Here is a 23,343-nt window from a genome sequence, read left to right as displayed (position 1 = left end):
GTCAAATGTTGGACAAGTTAGGCTTACACAATGATTAACCAATGTTGACTGTGCCATATACTTACCAAAAGTGTCCCAAATTGCTATTAATTATTATGGCAATATTTGTCATTCTATATGCGGGCCACTTTATCCTCACAGCCATATTAGCCAGTGTTCACTGTGCCATATCTTTGCCAAAACTGGCCCAGATATGTTTTAAAATAGGTGAACCACATTTGCTGAAATATATGTAGACCACATTTTGTTTACACCCTGTTTAGTCTTTGTTGATTGTGACACATTTTTGCCAAATGTGGCCCACACTTGGTTGACAGTATTTGGCCCATATTCAATATTTATCAAATAGGCCACTTTAGGGTCACATTCAGATTAAACATTACCATGAACACTGCATCTTTGCCTAAAGAGGTCCACATGTGATTTGATACATTTGGGCCATTTTTGCTATTTTACATGTGGGCCACTTTGGGCTTACATCCATTTTGTTTGGGCGATAAGGCGGCCAGCAGCGCTGTATCATTGCCTTAAGTGGCCCACATCGGGATGCTATCTGGGAAAGACATCCTAAACTAGGGATGCACGATATTATCGGACTGATATCGGAATCGGCCGATAATGACTTCAAATGTAAATATCGGCATCGGCCCGATATGAAAAATTATGCCGATATGTTTTGCCGATAAGATGAATATGTTAACTCACATGTGCTAAGGGTGTGCTAGGGATTAGATCATGTCAGCAGTGTGGCTCATTCTTGAAGCAAAGTTTTGACTGAATGAGGAGTAGATTCACTGTTTTGGATCGATGCATTTAAACTGAGAATACACATACAGAATGATGCATAGCAATAGCACGTGCAGTGGCAGCAGAGGCTATAGGAGAAAGCGCGCCGTTGTTCCATTTGGGATAATTTACTGTTGCCTGTTTCATATCCAGTCACTAGATCGCTAAATGCACATTTTAAATGGTTTTATGGTGCTCTTTGTTGTATTTTGAAACCCAATGGCTGTGTTTGCACATGACATGATCTGCATTTAAAATAAAAAGTAAAATTCTCTTTCTTCGGCGGCGCAACGGCAAAACACACTGTTGCTCATATGAAACATTTTTCGTGAATATGACACAAGTGAGGTATAAAGCATTCTTTATAAGTTAAATAATTGGTTAGCAGGCAAATGTTAGTAGCGACCATACTTTTGGATTCATGCCGTTCGAGCCAATACATTTAAAGCCATAAGCGGCTGTGTGTCCTGTTTTCCCGGTTGGTCACGAATTGCCACAAACTTAATAATATTTATAGTTTCTTTTCACAAATCATCACCGTCTCACCCTTTAATTTCGCAGGTTTGTTTTCTTGTCATTTACTTTTAATCCATGTTGTCGTATCATTTATGCGGGTAAACTGCGTGTGGGAAATAAAAGATTTCGTGGCAATAAATTAAGAATTCGTTAATAAGACTTTTTAATTCGTTCCCTTATTTTACAAATTAATAAATTAATAAAACGTAGGAAGGAATTAACAAGTTGTAGGAAATAATTATGTTCGTGTCCCGCAGCCCTGTCAGAGCACAGTGCACCATATAAAATAATTAGAAATTATAATTAAACATGACTTAGTGACTACATTTCTATTACTTTCTTTCCATGTTGAATGCCTTTGTATTGCAGGGCTCTAGACTGATCAAAACTGTCACATGTTTTTTTTTTTTTTTTAAATGTGCAAGTTAAAATTTGACGTGGTCGCACTGCTCCATACAGCGCGGGTTACAGAGTTACAAAGCCGTGGCATATTCAGGATTTCACTGATCACGCGAAGAGTAGTTTTCGTTGTGAGCGCTTCGGGTGTAGAGCCTGGTTTGTATTTGTAGTGTCAGCACGAGCCAGGTGGTTACGGCAAAAAGGACGCGACTATTCTGGAAACGATGGCGGACGGAGGATTTGGTTTTCGAGTAGGGTAAAAGACCGCTTGTTAAACCAGAGAAGGTAAACATGTTGGTATTCTTGTGCAAAAAAAGTGTACTGTTTTGCCAGTTGGTCACGAATTGCGACATAACTTAATATTTTTATTTTCCCAAATCCTCACCGTCTCACCCTTTAATTTCTTAGGTTTATTTTCTTGTCATTCACTTTTAATCCATGTTTTCGTATCTCTTACTGTGATAAATTGCGGGTGGGAAATAAAATATTTCGTGGAAATAAATTAACAATTCGTTAATACTACATATGAATTCGTTCCCTCATTTTACAAATTAATAAATTAATAAATCATAGGAACAAATTAAGAAATTGTAGCAATGAATTATGTCCTGTTCATGTCCCGCAAAGCACCCTCACAGTCACCCAGTTTAGTTCTACTTTTCTGTTTTCGTTTTGAAATGTCATATTCAGATTGCGAATTCGAAAGTGAAAGCATCCGAAGTTCGGCTTATAACATAGCAAAAGTGAACTTAATTTACAAAATTCAGATCATAAATAATGCTAGTCTACTGATGAAAAAGAAGGGATTGAATGTAAACCGTTCATTACTATTTATTTAATCCTAACGAATAAGTTATTGTTAAAAACTAACTTTAATAAAATGATATATATCGGTATCGGTATCGGTATCGGCCAAAATGAGATGAAAAAATATCGGCATATCGGATATCGGCAAAAATCCAATATCGTGCATCTCTATCCTAAACCATTTGAACCACTTGGGGCTGGATTCTCCATTCTCTTGGAGACACAGTGCCATGGGACAACATGTCCTCTCCCTCATTCAGTTTGCCTGGCACATGTACTGCCCTCAATGAGCACAGGTTGCACTGTGCCCAAAAATGTGCATGGTGCCAGAGACAGTCTGAAAGAAATGACTGTATAGCCACTCCCTCAAACGCAGCCTGTGGTGAGGGGCTATCTAAATATGAAATTAGGCATCTTCAGATTCACCAATAGGGGAACACTCGTATGAGGATCTGTTTCAAAATCTGTCTCAAAATCAACATCCGGTCCAGTCATCAGACTGCAGTTCAGGTGTCTAAGATCAAAGAATGGCCTGGGCCCACCATCTTTGGAATAAGGAAATAGTTTTAACTGCCTGACTCGCTGTTCACTGGTAAGACTAGCACCATGCCTTTTTCCAGCAGTCATTTCATTTCAGATCAGAGGACGTAAGCACTGTCCTGGACCAAAGTTTGGATGACCCCCCTGAAGCGAAGAGGTCAGCGAGGTAATTGCAGTGAGTAACCTCAATTTACAGTTTTCAGAACCCAGCTTGTCACTCTGGGTGGCTTCCAAAGCCTGGAGCCAGGCAGAGTAATAAACTGTAATAGGAGTAATAAACTGTTATCAACAGTACATTCAGTGATGATACCTGATTACCTTCCAGGATGATGGTGATGGGGTTGGGTTTGAACCCCTCTCCTCCAGGACATAGTGTGTTATACTCCGCTAGAGACACATGATATTCTCATCAGTCAACTACCACATTCATATTCATCCATATTTTTCACTATGCCAAGCCAGTATTTGGAAACTTATGAATGTTATTGTCACAAAAGATATCAAATTATTCTGAAAGTGCCCAGAATAGCTACTAAATAATAGCTAAACAATAAAGACCAAATAATAAAAACAAGTTAATCAAAAACTTAAATTACTTAAATTATGGAAATATTGCAGTATTATACAATACATTTATACTAAGTATTGATGTAATACAGTATTATAGCTTTGATTTACTGAGGTAATTGAGAGAGTAAATGCAAATTGTTAGAATTAAGTTATTATGGTGTTATTATAGTATTATAGATTGAAATAACATCTTTCATGCAGTATTCCTTGATTTAAGAATGTGTTTGTCTTTTTATTGTTGATGGGTAGTAGTACTGAAATACCTGTGTAGTCTGAAAGTAATGACATATTGCTCCACTGTATAACCAAGTTACTAGTGTTTTGAAGTACTGTGGTATTAAACTATTGAGGATTGTTGTAGAGTTCCTTACAGGTGTTGAGTGGAGGGCAAAGGTCACACGGGTTACCCCATGCTCGTCCCAGAGAACAGCAGCACGATGAACGACTGACTCCAAATCCCAGCTCAACACTACATGCGAGCCCACCATGGCCACGGTACGCCAAATCCAGAAAACAGCTCCCTGCTCGTGTGTCTGCCGCATAGAAACAGACCAACCGCATGCATGACAACTCTTTACAGATGACCACAGAACACTTTAACTGCAGGATTTATAATAAATACATTACATCTATGAACTATGCATGATTGTGATGGCAAAGGATAGAATTATATATAATAATCAGTCTCACCAATGCAGCCGATTCCAGTGGGGTTGAGCTCAAAGTCAATGGGACAGTTACACTGGTATGAGCCGGCTGTGTTCTCACAGTGACCATTAACACAGCTGACAGGATCAAGACACTCGTCCACATCTAATATCACAACAACACAGAAAGCAGTCACACTATGAGGTGAAGAACAGCTGTTGATGTGTTACTGTAAGGTAACAGCATGTTTACCTGTGCAGTTTCCACCGGTCCTGTCCAGCTCATAGCCTTCATCACAAATACAGCGAAACATTCCTGGAATATTCTGACATGTGCCATATACACAGATGTTCTGGAAGGTGCACTCATCTATATCTGCAACAAATAGACAATTTACAGAAAATGGAACATTCAGTAATGTACTTTTCTGAACAGCAATAGCTACACTACAGTCTAATGCTTTATTAGCACATTTCAATAGTATAATAATGAAATGGTGTCCACTTTATAAACTATGAGATAACACCTGACAAAAAAAAAAAAAAAAAAAAATGATCTAGAAGTGATGAGGCTGTACAATAATTTCTGGTTCAGCCAGAAATTAAAGTTCTGTCATCATTAACTCATTCCAACACAACATGACGTGCTTTCCTCATTGTAACACCTTTTGTTTTCCTCTATATGATAAAAAGTGGTAGTCAATTTATATTGTCTAGAGCCAAAAAAAATAATAATAATAATAAAAAATTACACATACCATAAATCTTAAAGTTAGTCCATATTACTCATTAATAATAAATCTTAATTAAGAGAACTCCTACTGGGATTTTACCGTGAAAGCAATGCAATTATTAACCTGAAATTTACTGTAATTTTACACCAAAAATTTCTAGTGTGTGATTGTTACCTTTCATTTTTTCCCCTGATTTAACCTATACATATTAGTTATATTGGTATACATTAAGGTATTTATTTAGGTTGATGCAAAATAGTATTTTTGTTGTGAATTAACTTAGATTGCATTACCATTTTTAGCTAACTATTTTATTCAGCATACAGTGGTAGACTGTAGTGTTCAGTAAATTTAAGTATAATTTAATTAGTTTAATTTAAAACAATTTCTGTCATGACGGCTCTTGGAGGGATTGGCATGGTAATGTACATGACAATGTAAATGTATTTGGTCTTGGCGGAATAGATCTGCTGTGAGCATGTAAGAAATATTGCTGCTGCACGTATAACATATATGAATAACCCCCATAGCATACATGAATCACATCGTAGCAGATCTATACAGGTGGAGTTAGGAAAGGTGGAGGGTTTCTGAGCATGCTGCAAAACTGCTTACAGCTAGCACTAGTCATATATTTAAATGCTGAGCAGTGAGCTCACTGATACAGGAGAGAACCAGTCAGCTGTCAGAAAGAGTTAGACATATCAGGATTGCGCCATCTAGAGTTTCATGCCAGAACTCTGTGTGTAAATGATGACACAATTTTCATTTCAAAGTGATCCCTTATCTGTCAACAAATAGCAGTAACTTTGACAATTCCTTTGTTCAGTGACATGCAGCTGAATTACAGTCAAATAGTATATTACTGCAGTCTCTGTGTGTGTGGATAAGCGTACCTTGACAGGTTTTGCTGTTTGGAGTGTGTGTAAAGCCCATCTCACATTCACAGCGATAGCTGCCAGGAACATTGAGACACTGCCCATTTTCACACAAATCCACATCTTCAGCACACTCGTCCATATCTGCAGGACATCCAGACGCCAGTGAATAATGTTTTGTATGGTGTATGTTGGAAGTATGTTGGTGTGGACTGACAGATTGAACAGACAGATAAAAAGAAGGCTGAATGATGGACCTGAGCAGGTAAATCCGTCTCCAGTAAAGCCATCTGAACATCGACAGCGGTACGATCCGGCCGTGTTCACGCACTCAGCATCAGCACTGCAGACGTGAGTCCTGTCACTGCACTCATCCACATCTACACATTAAAATACATATTCGACAATCTATTAAAAAGCTACAAAACAATGTTACTTTAGAGAAGGCATGATTTAATATGCTAGTGAATAGTGTGAATAATACTGAGAACCACTAATTTGATTGGAACTTTATACATGTAGACTATACTGTACTGTGCATTTTGTAGATCATGTATTAAGATTTAAAGTGTTAATCTCACATCTGAATCAGAGCATGAGAGATTACACTACATACCAATACTGCTGCTCACACATACTTACAGGTGTAATAGTTTTTATACTGTATTTTCTATGCCTGTACCCTACCTCTATGACTACCCCCTCTCACAAAAGCTTTTGTTGTTTTAGATTTGAATATATATATTAGGGATGCGCGGTATACCGGTACTGGAAAAAACAAAAAATTGTTATTAATTATTATTTGATTTTGAATGAAGCAAGAGTAATATGAAGCAGCCGAGAGAGCGAGAGCGAGATTTATATTTAATACTTTTTCTTTGGCTATCTGAGTCTGAAATCTAAAAACAATCAGAGTGAGAGATAACATGATTTTGAATACTTTGCCTGTTAGAATAACACTTTACAGTACAGCAACCTTTCTTTAAAATCATTAGGTAAGTTGTCCCAAAAGTATTATAGCACTTATTAATCAAGGTCAATAATTAGTTATAAATTATAAAGTAAATTGTTTTCAATTCACTTATCTTTTGAGGCTGGTTATTTGTCACCTATGGTACTGATTCAGTATCGATACCGAGGTATTACATTCTGGTATCGTACCGGAATGTAATATTTTCATGTTGCGTGAGGCAAGGGAGAACACAGCAGACTAGAACTTCACTTTAACAGTCTTTAAGGGCAAACGCAGAGGAAAATATAACATAGGAATGATCGCTGACAACAAGAAACACAGCATGTAGACGTAAACCACTAGCAACATTGAACAGACGTATTTGACGCAAGACCGGATGACATCTAAGGAACAGACAGGAGCCAATATACACAAGGGGATTAAAAAAACAGGTGCATGTTATGAAACAATCAACTAAACAAGAACAGGAAACATGACCATAAAGGGAAACCAAGAACCAAGACAAAGTTAAAACAAGGAAAAGAGGTCCGTAACACTGAAATTACTCCCCCCTCCCGTAAGGCGCATAGAGCCATGGAGCAGTGAACACAGGGAACCACGGCGGAGCAGGCAGCCCTGGAAGCCATGGCGGAGCAGACAGTCCATAGAGCCATGGAAGATCAGGGAGCTCGGATAGCCATGGCAGAGCGGGTAGCACAGGGAGCCATAGCGGAACAGTCTTAGTGGCCATAACCTTAGCTCTTGGCCTGGCTACAACAGCCAAACCCCTATAGTTCCCCCCAAAATCCTTGGGGGGATTTACGGGTTTTGAGGCCTTCTTAGCAGGGGACTCTGGCATGGCAGCCATCTTGGTTGGGGACTCTGGCATGGCAGCCATCTCCTGACACATTAGGCTTACGGCTAGCAGGCCTGACAGAACAGCGGCCAGCGAGTTTGTTAGTCCTGCGGCCTGCGGGTTTGGGAATGCAGTGGTCGGTGACTTTGATACGCCCAGTGCCTCTGGGCTGAGGATGAGGGTGAAGCAGCGTCAGTGTCAGCTAAGCTGGTTAGCAAGCTTGAGGAATTCCTCCACATACCATTCCAACCTCTGTCACATTGCGTGAGGCAAGGGAGAACACAGGAGACTAGAACTTTACTTTAACAGTCTTTACTGAACTGAGAATTGGTGGAATGTGCACTTCTCAGCCATCAAACAGGACCTTGGAGGACCTTCCAGACGTGCAGGCAGTGTTCAACCATTGTCCAAGATTTAATCTGTGTATGCAAGCACAAACTTGTGGCACAGTCCCATGGCTGATGTGGAGGAAGTTGTGAGGCTTGTTTGGGACAAATCACGTCACTGAAGTAGGCATAGCATGGGTGTTGTATTCACAGTTTATTGTTCAGTTGAACTCCCGCAGGATGATGGAGGACACCTTGAAGATTAGGAAAGCATTCAGGAAAACAGTGGTCCCCCCACTTCAGGACCTCTTCTATCAATCAAGACAGCAGTCAGCTGTGTTGAACAATCCATGGGCGCCTGAGGATGATACCAGCAGTGGATTGCTACTGGATTGCTCTTCTGTTACTGATTAAACTTGGTATTTGATTTTGGTGGATTATCTTCGCAGTTAGCGCTGGCAGCAGAGTTCTACTGATATAAGGTTCCTGATTCGAGGAGGGTGAGCACTGAAAGAGACAGATTACAGACAGTAAGGTTGAATAACGAGGTAAGCGGTATGGAATGACAATTGGATGTATGTAGGAAACTCACCACAGGTACAAGCTAAGACCCTGGGTCAGTTATCTTTGCTGCTCAGCTGGAGATGAGTGTTATCTACTACTGGGGGCCCTGTGCCTGGTTCTGGAGTGCTGGCAAACTCTGGCTGGTGTTGGCAGCAGGAGGACTGCTGACCCCCTTGGTCTTCCATAGAATTCTACATACGATGGGCTACACGGAGCACTGAAAGAGACAGATTACAGACAGTAAGGTTGAATAACGAGGTAAGCGGTATGGAATGACAATTGGATGTATGTAGGAAACTCACCACAGGTACAAGCTAAGACCCTGGGTCAGTTATCTTTGCTGCTCAGCTGGAGATGAGTGTTATCTACTACTGGGGGCCCTGTGCCTGGTTCTGGAGTGCTGGCAAACTCTGGCTGGTGTTGGCAGCAGGAGGACTGCTGACCCCCTTGGTCTTCCATAGAATTCTACATACGATGGGCTACACGGATGGAAAAGGTAATGAACCATTCTAAGCCAATGGCATCATCGCATGGAGCAAGATGCAGCCACAGTTTGGGTCTCAATCCCTGCTGGTATGTGGTTAGGAGCAAGCATTCATTCCATCCACATGTGGTGGCTAGGGTGCAAAATCTGAGAGCATAATCAGAAATAGGAATCATTCCTTGATGATATGATTTATCATCTCCTGATGGTTTGCCAAATACTTCCCTGAAATGTGGCACAAAATCATTTGAGGACTGTGTAACTAGGCCGTTCTGATTACAGATGGTTTCTGCCCATTGGTGCATCTACAGGACTAAAGAACACTGAAAGAGAAATCTGTTGCAATCCTCTTCTGCACCAGAGTAGGGCACTGGCCAGTGGTACTGGACAATCAATCAAGTAGACCAGGCGAGAATGGACTGAGAAGTGTGTGCTTATATAGTGCCATGATGAGGGTGCTGATGAGTGTCAGGTGCTGACGATCAGTATTTAGGTGACTGGAATCACATTGAGGGAGTGATGGTGACTCCATGACTTTAACAACCGTTGAACAACTTCATTTTTATTTCTGAACATTAAAGGGTTAGTAGCAGCATTCTTCAAAATATCTTCTTCTGTGTTCCACAGAAGAAAGAAAACCACACAGATTTGGAAAGACATGAGGGTGGGTAAATGAAGACAGAATGTTCTTTTTTGATAAAGTATCCTTTTAACAAAGATTAATAAATGCAGTACAAGTATATTGCTTGTTATTTGTTCATATTAGCCAATGCATTAGTGAGACCTTATTGTAAAGCGTTATTGAAAAATAACCACACATTTGAGATAAAAAAAAAGGTATTTCAATGCTTTTGCCTTTGCATTCCTTACAAAACATTTGCAACATTTCAAAAGGAACACAGAATGTTTGCAAATGCAATTTTTCTCCCATCTCATAACTGTCATGAATCTGGTCCTGAACGCCAGTCCGCTCGCCACCAGAGGTCGCCTTGCCATTTCACATTACACTGTTGCACCACACACTGAACTACATTTCCCATCATTCATTGTGCTGATGACACACACAGCTGTAACCAATCAGCACATTACTTCCTCTTTGACTCTCATTGTGTTAGCAGCTGTACAGAGCCACTTTCTTCTTCTTTAGCCTAGTTCAGTCATGTTTCTAGTTAGGTTACCCTAATCTTGCTTTCTAGGCTGGTTATATCGTCTTGTCTGCCTTCTGCCTGCCCCGGACGTCTCGCCTGTTGTGGATTTAATCCTTCGCCTTGTCGTTTCAGACTCTGTTCGCACCTCCAACGAATTCTAGCCTGTCTATTTGGATTTCCTGTTTGCCTCGTCCATTGGCTCGAGGACTACATTCAAAAGTTCTTAGACATTGCATATTACTCTGATTTACCAGACTGTTTATTGATAGAGTTTTTTTGCGATAGTGTTTTAATTAACCTTTAAAGGCTAAACTTAGACGCAAGGGTCCACGTACATCTCTCGCTGCATTCATGGACTATGCTTTGCTTTGTGTGGACTCGTCATTTACTGTGGTTGTCGCGGAGGAGGAACGCGACAACTCGGTAATGGCGGCTGCAAAGTTTAGCCAACTGCAAGCTCAGCTCACATTCAAGTGCTTTGATCGGCTACTCCGGTGATTGAACTCGCTCGTGAAATGCCAACTGCACCGGAGCGCGATCACATAATGGCAGCAACAGTGGAGCCTGTTCACAAAATGTCACTGCTGCCATCCCTGAGTCATGTAAAGTTGCACAGCTGATCTTCATAAGCCAAGTCACATCCCAGCTGATCTTCCTGAGTCAAGTCAAGTCACAGCTGATTTCATGAACCAAGTCAAGTTACTGCTGTTGTTCCTGAGTCAAGTAAAGTCACAGCTGATCTTCGTGAGCCAAGTCACATCTCATCTGATCGTCTCGTCTGACCTTCCAGAGCCTCACTGCGTCTTGTCTGACCTCCCAGAGCCACGCCGCGTCACGTCTGATCGTCCAGAGTCACACCACATCACGTCTGCTGCACCCAGATCATCAAGGTCAGTCCTTCGTAGTCCCAGTCTGATATCCAGTGTGAGGGATCGTCCGCTGGTGTGTTCATGTGCTGCTGGTATCCCTATGCTAACACTCACCAACCCTCCTGTCCCAGAAGTAATCCCCTTGTCTGCAGCACCTCCCATATGGGGGATTGCTTTCTGGTGTCTTTGGGCCGCAGTCACTACTGCTGAAACTCCAGAACCATCAACGCCCATGGTAGGATCGCCAGAGGTGGTGGCTGAAGCTAGAGAACCTCCTGAGATGGCGACGTCCATGGAAGGATCTACAGAGGTGACTGCTGAGGCTGCAGAACCTCCAGAGATGGCGTTCCCGCTCCAGATCCTCCTGAGGTGGTGGCTATGGCTGCAGAACCTCCTGAGGCGGTACCATTCACTTCAGCTCTGGTCCCGGTAGTAGCGCCCACTTCTGAATTCTTGTCCTGCCCTGTTCCGGCCACCGGGGCCACTTATGAACTCTCTGTCCATCTTGTTATGGCTATGGAGGCCGTCATTAAACTCTCTGCCCATCCTGTCACAGCTAAGGAGGCCGCGTATGAACTTTCTGTTCTCCCTGTTACGGTCTTGGAGGCCAATTTTAAGCTTAAGCCGACCAAAGAGGCCATCTACATACTCTTGTCCTGTCCTGAGACTATTTATTAACTGTCTGCCTGTTCAGTCCCCACAGAGATTGTTAATAAGCCCACTGTGTTCCCTGCCTCTGTCCTTGTTGCTCTGTCTGTCTCTTCTTTCTTTGTTTTCCCAGGTCCCAGTCTCTGCCGTGGGTCTCTGCTCCATCTACTTTGTCCTGGTGGCCGTCTGCCCTGCCGTGGTGGTCTCCTGCTCCGCCTTCTCCGCCGTGGAGGTCTTCTGCTCCGCCCTGGAGAGCTCCCGCTCTGTCAGCTCCGCCTTTTTTTGGGGGTTGGGTGGTGGGGGTGGAGGGCGGCTATGTCATGAATCTGGTCCTGAACGCCAGTCCGTTTGCCACCAGAAGTTGCCTTGCCATTTCACATTAAACAGATTTTTGCACCACACCCCGGAATACATTTCCCAACACTCATTGTGCTGATGACACACACAGCTGTAACCAATCAGCACACTATATAAGCCTTGTACTTCCTCTTCCTTGTGGCCGAGTATTGCATTGCGTTTGGCACTGTCATTGTGTTAGCAGCTGTACGGGGCCACTTTGTTCTTCCTTAGCCTAGTTCAGTCGTGTTTATAGTTAGTTTACCCTAGTCTTGTTTTCTAGCCTGATTATACCGTCTTGTCTGCTTTCCGCCTGCCTAAAACTGACGACGCATGAATGGGAAATGTTTAGAATAAAAGTTGGAGAAATCCAAAGGGTTAAATCCATGACAGGCGAGAAATCCAGAGCAGGCGGAAAGCAGATTTCTCGCCTGTCATGGATTTAACCCTTTGCCTTGTCGTTTCGGACTCTGTTCACCTCTCCAATGAACTCTAGCCTGTCTATTTGGATTACCCATTTGCCCCGTCCATTGGATTATGTTCGCCGCTGATTGACCCTCGCCTGCCTTACGGATTACTCTTGTGTCTTGCCCGAATATACTTGTTTGCCAATGTTCAACCCTACCTATGTTTGACCATGTCTTTGTTTATCAATAGAGCTATGCAGATGGATTGACCCGCTTCCTGTCTCCCTTGCAGCGTTACAATTATGTTTCTTCAGACCCCTTCCTTTGAATACAATTAAAATGTAATTATTTTAATACTTCTACTTACTGGTATTTTTGAGGGATTTCTCCAACTTTTATTCTAAACATTTCCCATTCATGCGTCGTCAGTTTTAGTTATGATGATGCTTCCTTTATACAACACTGATTTTCCTATACAGCATTTCCAGCTTTCAATGATTGTGTACAATCATTAAAGAATTTAAAATTAAACAATGTGTTTTTATGATTCAGAAAATAAATAAGGCAGTAAGGGTTTATATTACAACATTTATCATTAAATTTACATTTACCATAAAAATCATAAAACTCTTTGAAGCTGTGTATTACTACAGTGGGTTTTCGGCATTCTGCTTGGTGTTGCATTATGACATTATAATCAACAATATTCATAAGTTGCACAGCGGCATACAGTTTAACTGTAATGTTGTAGACTGAACACGATTCTATCCCAGTAACACAGTAAATCATAACACGCACCAGCACATCTGACTCCATCACCAGACCATCCGTCCCTGCAGGAGCAGTGGTAATGTCCCAGTGTGTTGACACAGGTGGCGTGTGTGTCACAGTCATGAGTGTTTATCTCACACTCATTAACATCTGGATCAGAGATAAGAGATTACCAACATACACACTACATACCAATACAAACACCACTTTCCACTGAAGGCCAGGACACACCAAGCTGACGATCGGTCGTCGGTCTCGTTGGGTTGTCGGACAGCGTCTGTCTGGCTAGTTTGTTTGGTGTGTTCCACACGTCAGCTCTCGTTGGGCTCACGTCGGCGTCGGGCCTGGCGGAGCCATCTGGGAAAGTGAGAACTCTGATTCGATGCCTAGTTTTGCGAACGAGTCAGTGTTGGAGAATTAAAGCGAAAGTAATGAAAACGAGTAAATAAATGAAGGTGGCACATTCCAATGTGAATATTATCATAACAACATGAGCCGCTTAAAATGAAGAAAGTTATCAACATAGTGATATTCAAAAACGTTAGCAAGCGCTGCTTTGTTTACTTTTCATATATCTGTGTTTATCTCGTATATCCTTGTTTCGGTTTTTCCTTTTGAACGACGAGTATATTCTATTAAAACCTGCTGATATAGACAGCTAAATCTCTTCATGCAGGCGCAGAATGCACATGTTAGTTTGCAGTTGGCTGTAGTCTGTGTGATGTGTTCTAGCTCAGCTTTTTGTCCAGGCACTGCCAATGAGAGGCGACAACACCACTGGACTTTTTTGAAGTCAGCTTGGTGTGTCTCAGCCTTAATACACAAAAAATGAAGTACTGACATAACAATATAAGCACAGTACATAAGTATTTATAATACTGAGTATGAAATACACGTCATACATTTCTGATGTGTTTTTCTGGATCAGGTCTCACCGGTGCAGCCAGAGGTTCCTTTCTTCACGGCGTAACCCATCTCACAATGACAGATAAAAGAACCCTTGGTATTCTCACACTCCCCAAACACACAGATGTTGGTGTTGAGTTCACACTCATTCACATCTGCAAACATCACATAAAGGCCACACACCAATGGACTAAACCAAAATCAGATTGTCAGATGACTGTGTAACACTGAAGACAGACCCAGTACAGAAAGGCTTGTTACATCTGGTAAAAAATACATCACATCGCCCACTAACTTTTAAAACATGGGTAGAATTAACACAGATGTTAACTTTTTTGTTTTATACATAGTCTTGAGAGATGTGCTGTATGAGATGAATTATATAAAAATGAACAAACATTTTTTTTTAAAAAAAGGAAAAAAAAGAATTGCGCAGCATACCGATGCACGTCCTCATGTCCACAGAAGTTGTGAACCCTTCATGACACACACAGTGATATGCTCCAGGGACGTTAGTGCACTGACCACCGTCACAGATGTCAACATCCTCTTCACATTCATTCACATCTGGAGAGACACAGAGAGCAACAGAACAATTAGTGCATGTATGTGTGCAACTGGACACAGTGTTCGCTTCTCAATATTAAAAAAACTGTATTGTTATGCAGCACTCAAACAGATAAGACTGGAAATTAATGGGTGCTGTGTTAAATGGCCTCTGTAGATATAGAAGAAAGTCAGCAGTGGTTTCTCAGGTTTAGAAGCATGTTAAGAATGTACCTGCACATGTCCTTTGGTCCAGCATCATAGCATAACCCTGACCGCAGCTGCAGGAGTAACTCCCGTCTGAATTACTACAATACAGCTCACATCCTCCATTCTCTATTGTACACTCATCTACATCTGAGGAATACAAAGGACATCACATTTTAAAATAGATTCACACAGAAAACAGCTATTTTGAGTTGTAATATTTCACAGTAATACAGATTCTTCTTTTGAACAGTAGTGTAAATGTATACCCACTTTGTGTTTATATGCTCTTTTCATTAATCTAATCCATTTACAAATGAGAGTGGATGGGCAGAGGGAGAGTAAATGAGTAAATGAACAGATAAAATGGAGTGTTAAAGGTCTGAGTCTTGAAAGTCATTAGAAGCTCATCTAAAGCTAATTTAATGCAGAACTCTGACCTGTGCAGCCTTTCCTATCAGGTGTCGTCTGATAACCAGAGTTACAGGAGCACTGGTACGTCCCCACCACATTCACACACCTGCCATTAAGACACAATGTGCTGCTCAACTCACACTCATTCACATCTGTAGAAAAACAGTAACATCCGTCAGATCCATGAGTATAATCAGACAATAACAAGACAAAATGCACTATAGTTATAAAAGGTTTATAACAGTTCAAGAAGTGGTCCATGTATGATAATCAATGTAATCGCGTTGAGAGGTTCTAAACAGATAGAGAGCGATATGATATAATTTGGTTCTCACCTTCACAAGCACTGTTGTCCACAGACAGCTGATGACCAGGTGGACACACACACTTGTAGCTGCCATCAGTGTTTTCACAGGTGCCTCCATTACACAGTGAGAGGTTTCGTTCACACTCGTCAATATCTACAGCATTACAAGCATGCATGCACACACACACACACACACACACACGCATACACACACACACCAAACTGATGGTTACTCTTATAATCAGGGTTCAATGAACTCAAAGGAAATACTCATGGGATTGTTGCAAGTTTAGTTAGATTCGTAATCTGGTGTTTAATTAAAGTAATGTGTTTGTTACATTAATAAGAGATAAAGAGCACTGGTCACTTTAAGAATTTGGAACGAGCAATGACACTGATGCTAGAAGGATTTCACGCAGTTCAGTGATGTGATTGTTCAGTTTATGCAGTTCAGTGAAGTTGATGAGAACAATAAAAAGTAAAATAAGTTCAAGTCCTTTTTACAGACATAACAACTGGCGACGAGGATGGTTGAAGAATTCCCCATGCTGACGTTATCTCCCCCGAGCCCCTTTTTGCCACATCCTGACGTCAGTCCCATGGGAGCAGTGGAAACTGTTGTTTGAAATTTACCTATTAGCAAATGGCCTCGATGGCATCCTGACATACAAACAATACACTCGTTTGGGAGCGGCTGTTACTGGAAGATGATCTCACTTTAGAGAAAGCTGTAATTCTGGCCTCTCAAATTGAGTCTGCTACACAGTGTGCTGCTAAATTAAATACAGCACATGAATCAAGTGTAAGCAATGGGGACATGATACAAGAATGCACACAAGCTAATGGGGCAGAGGAAGATGTATCTTCAAGTACAGACATACAAAATGCACGCCCTCAAGTTCAGCGATGATCTGGAAATTGTGGGTCCAGTAGACATTCATCACGTGCCCCTGACTGGCCAGCATGGCAGACAAACATGTCGACACTGTCAAAAGCTGAACCACTTAGCAAAATGGTGTCTGCTTCAGTTTAAGCACTTACACAACAAAACAGCTACAACCCCTGCTTTTATTCATTCAATAAACACCAATTTAGCAGGTTTTTCTACATGCGTTGTTAATATTGTGGATTCCTGTATTCCTGGGCTCCTGGACAAAGGGGCTAAAGTCTCATTACTCATTGTAGCAACTTATGAACATTCTCTGGCACACTTGCCCCTTTAGCCACCTTCCTTGAATCTGTTTGGATAGGGAAGTGCTGCAATTGATGTTATTGTTCTTATAAACGCACTTGTCCAGTATGGCAACAAGACCCAACTTTCCATTTCACATTACACGCCATGGCAGCAATATCCTTGGATTGGACTTGTTTATGAGTCTGGACTTTTCTCTGCTAGACAATAAGGGGGCTCAAATTCTGACTGTCAGCTGTCCCTGGCAACAACAATGGCCAACACTGTTTTAAGGCCTTGTGTGCTTAACTGCGTTCACTTACCAGCCTCTCTCAGATCTCACAATTAAACCAGCCATTCAGCCACAAATCTTACTGCATTCATTGCATCATATGCACAATGGCATATTTTGTTACAGAAGGATGCCTTTTGGACTCAGCTCAGCCCCTAGTTCTTTCCAGAAAATGATGTCCACCATATTGGCTGGTGTCCCTGGCACTGCCATGTACCTTGAAGACGTCATTGTCTATACCCCGAATGCAGTGATTCACGAACAGTGCTTAAGGGCTACTTTTGCTGCACTCACTCAACACAATTTTCTAAATTTGACACTTAACATGGGGAAATATTTCTTTGCGGTACCACAGGTTGACTTTGTTGGCTTTCATGTTTCAGCCGTGGGCCTTTCGCCACTGCACTCCAATATTGAAGCTATACATCTGGAGCCAGTGCCTTCATCCGCAGTAATGTTGCATCGTTTCTGGGGATGACAACATAGTATATGCTTTCTACCTCAGTACTCCACAATTATCTACCCTCTCCACCAGCTGCTCAAAAAGGATGCTCTACAGACCTGGTCTTCAGCTTGTTCTAATGCCGTGCGCACACTTAAGGAACTGTTGACAAGCCCACCTGTCTTGGCACACTTCAGTCTTAACTGCCCTACACTGGTCATTTTTGATGCTTCAGCTACTGCTGCTGGCGCTGTTCTTTCACAACTCCAGAATGGCATTGAACAGTCTATAACTTTTGCTTCTCGTGCATTCAGCCTGACTGAAGAAAGGGAGAAAGGGACCTGCAAGCGTTGGCATGCCTACCTTTATGGTTGAAAATTCACCCTTCAAACTGACCAGCAAGCCTTCAGTGCACTTATGTCTAATTCTGGGTCTGGTCACAAACCACTCCATATGTACCCTTGGACTGACGGTCTCTAGCAGTATGACTTTACAATACACCTGTCAATATGTATAATACAATATGTCCTGAATGGCTTGCCAGCTCATGCTACGACAGATATTCAGCCGTATGCCAAGTGAAACACGAATTGTCATGCTGGAATGACACATGCTTGGCCCGTGGTCACTGCGCCATTATCCCTGCTAAACTCGGAAGAAGAGTGCTGAGCATGGTGCATAAGGGCCATCTCGGCATAGTAAAACTAAAGCAGCGTTGTAAGGATCTTGTATGGTGGCCAGGGTTGGTCAAAGATATCAAATAGCTTTCGCGGGACTGTACTCCATGCCTTGTAAGCTGGAAAACAGGCTCACCAATTCCGCTACTAGGGTCTTTGTCTTAACCAACTTGACCCTGAGACCACATTCAGCTGGACATCTGCAGTGAACTCCATGTCATGCCCCATCATTTGCATTTCCTTGTAGTAACTTATGATCTACATTCGAAGTGGCCGGAGGTTACATCTGTGGGCTCTGTCACATCCAGTTCCATCCAGAGTATGTGAGTGGAGTGGAGTGGGAGCGGAGCGCGGAGTGGAGCGGTGTGATTTTTAATGGAGTGAGGAGCGGAAGTCGTAGCATCGTGGTATTTAGTCGCTTCAAGAACGTTCCAGCATCGCTCCATGACGAGTACAAGAATTCACGTGTTAAACATAGCCTATGTATCTAGCTTGATAAAGAAGGATCACTCAAATCAGGAAATGGACATTAGCAGAAAGTAATATTTTTACTTTGTTCCTTCAAGGTACTGAATATTTTCAAGTGAAAGCGTGATTTACACACGTACAATATTTATTCACACACAATCGCTCTCTCAATAATGCATTTAAACAAATGTAAACATACTGTGGTTTTTCATCTGTATCCGATTTCGAATGAGAAAAAATCTGTAAGAAATGCAGCGATCTGCACGTAAAATAACTGACGAAACGTACTGTTATTTTCATCACAAACATTTGCACTGTAAAAAGCAGCAATTATATCGTTTAATGCTGACAACCATGTTAGTGTGGCACGAGGAAAAAAGTTTGCATACTAGTGTTCCAATAAGCCACTTTAAAACTATCCTGTTATTTTATTTCTGTTATTTTCTTCTTTTAATATACCTTATGAACAGAACTGTGGTATTTCAAACATACTGAAATAGTTTAGATGCGGAGCGGTGTTTCTGGTATCAGTGAGCGAGGAGTGGAGCGGAAGCGGGAAACGGTGAACCTGGAGCGGAGCTGGAGCGGTTCTAAAATTCTCGGAGCACTGAGGCGAAATTGTTGTCACTCCACTCCACTCCACTCACATACTTTGGTTCCATCATTGACTTTCTGGAGCTCCTCTTTGCCCGCTGGTGCCTGCCAAGGACCTTGACAATGGACAATGGCCCTCAACTAGTGTCTGCTGAGTTTACCAGACACATCCAAAGCAAAGGCATCAAACGCACACAAACAGCTTATTATCACCCACAGTCAAATAGGGGTGTAGAGAGATTCAATCAGTCATTAAAAATGGTCTGACAGCTTACTTGGCACAAGGCTGCTCTTTCAGTGAGGCCTTGTCTACATTACAGAACAGCTCAGCATGCCACCACTCGAGAGCTGGAGTTACCCCTTAGACCAAGGCAAGGCAAGTTTATTTATATAGCGCATTTCACACACAATGGTAATTCAAAGTGGTGTACATAAAAGGAATTAAAATAATCATAAAAAAACACAATAAAAGAAAAGAATTTAAGAACATTTAATTTAAAATGAATTAAAACACTTAAGAATAAAAATGATTATTATGATATTGGAATTTGATATTGGTCTGTAGTTGCTCAATATAGTGTTATCAAGATTGCTCTTTTTCAGGAGGGGGTTAACAACTGCAGTTTTCAGGGAGTTTAGAAAAGTCCCAGAAAGAAGTGAGGCCACTTCTAAGAGATCGTCTTCTAAACAGTTAAGCACACTTTTGAAAAAAAGATGTGGGAAGTGTGTCAAGGTAGCAAGTTGACGATTAAAGGTGCTGTACTATTTCTTCCAAAATGTTGCTATCAGTTTCTTCAAAAACATAGTAACTTCTTTTTGAAATTGCAGCTGAATCCGTCTGACCTCTGCATAACTTGAGGATGTGCTAATCATCTTTCTGATATTATTGATCTTCTCAGAAAAGAAGGAAGCAAAACTGGACATGCTCCTCCCAACTTTGTTTGTTAAGACCACATTATTAGATTACCTTTTGATTTCATAAATACACATAAATGACGGTCTAATGATTTTTTAAAAATGTTTTTGTGCATTTAATTACCCATAAGGAAAGTAACACCAGTGAAAATTTTCATGAAAAATGCATTTCACAAAATGGCTGCTGCAAGCTATCAAACCACATGTTGTCAATCATGGTATACTCACTAAATTATGTTGTTTAATCCATTTGTATTCTAGTTTTTTACAATTCTCTAACAATAAAGCAGGTCACATCAGTGACTTTAACTAAAAGCTTCACATGAAATCATGAGATAAATAATCAAATTTCTGACAACTTAAAAGAGACAGTGAACTTAACATCGGCTTTTTTTCCATAGATCTTTAGGAAATTGGAAGAACGAAGTCAAGTGATGTCATCAGTGTGATTTTTATTTTAAAATAAACAATTTTTGTTAAATGATAGAGCTGTTTTGGCAGTACAAGGGTGACCTACACGATATTAGCAGGTGGTTTTAATGTTGTGACTGATCAGTTTAAGACTCCATGTAGCCTACTTGTCGAAAGTGGGACAAAATGGGCTGGATGAAATGGTTATAAACAGGCTAAAATACTGTAAGCTTCAGACCTCAAAAATTCCTCCTCACTGCAAAAATATAATTTGTTTAAGTCAAGCTGCCAAAATAACTCACTTCCTATATCACACTGTGATAGATATTTGATTCTGATGAGTCCTAACCCTGTGAAGCCTGACATATGAAAAAATTGTCAGAAAAAAAAAAAAAAAAAATTGTTGTTGCTTTTTTGTTGAGTACCATTTTTTATATTAAAAATCTCTGCTTACATGGATTGTCTCTTTCAAGAATTCTCTTGCGCTTCATCATGTTTTTGAGACAATGACTGTGAATAGCGATCTTCTTGACCTAATTCTCCAGTATCAGGATTTTTTGGCAGTCGTGGCTAGAGAATTGAACTTCTAACTAGGGCGTTTTTTACGATTTTTAACTAGTCTACTTGAAAATGTAACTACAACATTCTTTGCAGAGAAGATGCATGAACTACAACTACATCTTGTATAAACTTGTCTTATACATATTATATGTTAAAAGAAGTTCACTCCCATCTTCTTGCATGTTTTTCCCTATTACACTTCCCGCGTCACATTTTGGCAACACAAAAGCGCATTCTGTGTGAATGGCACCTATCGATATGCGCTATGCGGTTGGAACATTCTCTTCTCTTTACTGTTATCACTGGCATATTGTCATAGTGTCTAATTCTAACGTTTGGTAATATTTCTACTTAAAATCATGATTCCTCGATTTCTTAAAAATAAAATCATGGCAAAACATTAAAATTCGAATTAATTGATAAAATCAGCATAGCCCTACTTTTACCCCAAAGGTTGGGGGATCAAGTCTTGGTACTGGCAGGGATTTTAGGCGCGGGGAGTGAATGACCAGTGCTCTCTTCCACCTTCAATACCACGACTGAGGTGAGACCCTTGAGTAAGACAACAAACCCCCAACTACTCCCCGGGTGCCGCAGCAAAATGGCTGCCCACTGCTCCGGGTGTGTGTTCACATTGTGTGTGTGTGTGTGTGTGTTTGTTCACTACTCACTACTGTGTGTGTGCACTTGGATGGGTGAAATGCAGACCACAAATTCTGAGTATGGGTCACCTTACTTGGCCACACATCACACATTTTATATTCCAGCACTTAAGGACTTGATCCTCTATTACTCATCTGTTGTTGATGTCCCTCAGTTTCGAGAGAGACCTGCTCACTATACCTGTCTGTAAATGTGCCCTGCTCCTGGAAGTGACACCCTGATCATATTGTGAGACTTACCTGTATTATACTTACCTTGATTTACTCCTGCACTGTTGTATGGGGATCTGCCCTGTGTTACAGATATATTTATCTAGGATAAAGATGTCATTCTTTCTATTGCTATGCTTCAAGTTGGTAATACTGTAAAAATGTGAATGCTTATTGTGTTATTACCTTTTGTTTACCTGGAAAGTCAAGCTTTTAGCAGACAGCTGTTTGTGTGGACATCAGCTGACTGATAGAGGGTTTGCACCTACATCACATTTTGGTCAGTTACCTGGATGTGTGGACATTGTGGTGATATTTGGATGTAAACTGCAACAGTTCCCCTCAGAGATACATTCATATAAGCTCCTACCTCCAATTCATTATTTAAGAGTTTCTTCCAATACTTTGTGCATCGTGAACAGTGAGATTGATCTGTTGCTGCTTTATGTCCATCTTCAGCATTTCTTTTCTTTGTTAATGGTCTTTTACAGACTAAATATAATAATAACGTAATATTTCCACACAAATTACATCTTGGAACATGAATGCAGTGCAGTGAATGTACGAGTTGCACCAGGCCATATCTATATCGTCAAAAAGTGGTAAATATTTCTGTCACAAACCAAATGAAAGTTGTAACTGTATTTTTTCTCAAGCAAAGCAAATTTTGAAAGTCCACTGAAAACATATCTTCACTTTTTTTGGCATAAACTTTAAGTTAACATTGTATGTGAAAAACATTATAAATAAACCTCCAGCCACAAAATAAAATAACATATCATGACAGTTATATCTTGACCTGTTTAATGTATTAATATAGAAATTTTGTACAGCATATAAAACTTAATTAAATAATGCAAAGAGTATATTAATGTCAATGAAGTGTCACTCACCCATGCAGTTCTTCATCATCATAAATCCACTCTCATAGCCAGGGAAACAGTCACACTGGAAACTGCCCAGGGTGTTCACACACGTGCCATGACCACAAACATCAGGAGAGATCACACACTCATCAATATCTGTGAAAATTCCCATATGTATGCAGAGAAACACATGAAATGCTTTATCATTTCCAGCTAAATGTATGCACAGAAATTCAAAGAGCAGCGCAATCATTCATCTGAAAATGCTGAAACATGTATCACTGGATCATATTTGGGAAGCACAATATTTGATACCAGAATGGAATCACCTGTGCAGTTTTGCTCATTGGTATCTAGTGCAAAGCCATTGTCACAACGACATCTGAAGCTTCCAATGGTGTTCCGACATTTTCCATGAATACAGATGCTTTGGAAAACTTTACACTCGTTAATATC

At 40.9% G+C, this 23,343-nt stretch overlaps 1 protein-coding gene across 1 annotated transcript in view; it reads right to left on the bottom strand.

Moving 5' to 3' along the window:
* Positions 1–23,343, bottom strand: part of LOC127162573 (fibrillin-2) — a 115,431-nt gene that overhangs the window by 48,018 nt on the left and 44,070 nt on the right. The window contains exons 26-39 of the mRNA XM_051105368.1: positions 23,217–23,342; positions 22,915–23,043; positions 15,647–15,772; positions 15,338–15,463; positions 14,925–15,047; positions 14,586–14,711; positions 14,174–14,299; positions 13,266–13,388; positions 6,135–6,257; positions 5,896–6,021; positions 4,519–4,641; positions 4,309–4,431; positions 3,990–4,151; positions 3,367–3,435 (exon numbers count right to left, since the gene is read on the bottom strand). Of these exons, the coding sequence (XP_050961325.1) occupies positions 3,367–3,435; positions 3,990–4,151; positions 4,309–4,431; positions 4,519–4,641; positions 5,896–6,021; positions 6,135–6,257; positions 13,266–13,388; positions 14,174–14,299; positions 14,586–14,711; positions 14,925–15,047; positions 15,338–15,463; positions 15,647–15,772; positions 22,915–23,043; positions 23,217–23,342 (1,731 nt within the window). The remainder of the gene's footprint in view (positions 1–3,366; positions 3,436–3,989; positions 4,152–4,308; positions 4,432–4,518; positions 4,642–5,895; positions 6,022–6,134; positions 6,258–13,265; positions 13,389–14,173; positions 14,300–14,585; positions 14,712–14,924; positions 15,048–15,337; positions 15,464–15,646; positions 15,773–22,914; positions 23,044–23,216; position 23,343) is intronic.

Source organism: Labeo rohita, unplaced genomic scaffold, assembly GCF_022985175.1.
Source record: "Labeo rohita strain BAU-BD-2019 unplaced genomic scaffold, IGBB_LRoh.1.0 scaffold_97, whole genome shotgun sequence".
Lineage (NCBI taxonomy): Eukaryota > Metazoa > Chordata > Actinopteri > Cypriniformes > Cyprinidae > Labeo > Labeo rohita.
The sequence above is the reverse complement of the archived record's forward strand: the minus strand, read 5'-3'. Positions and strand labels throughout refer to the sequence as shown.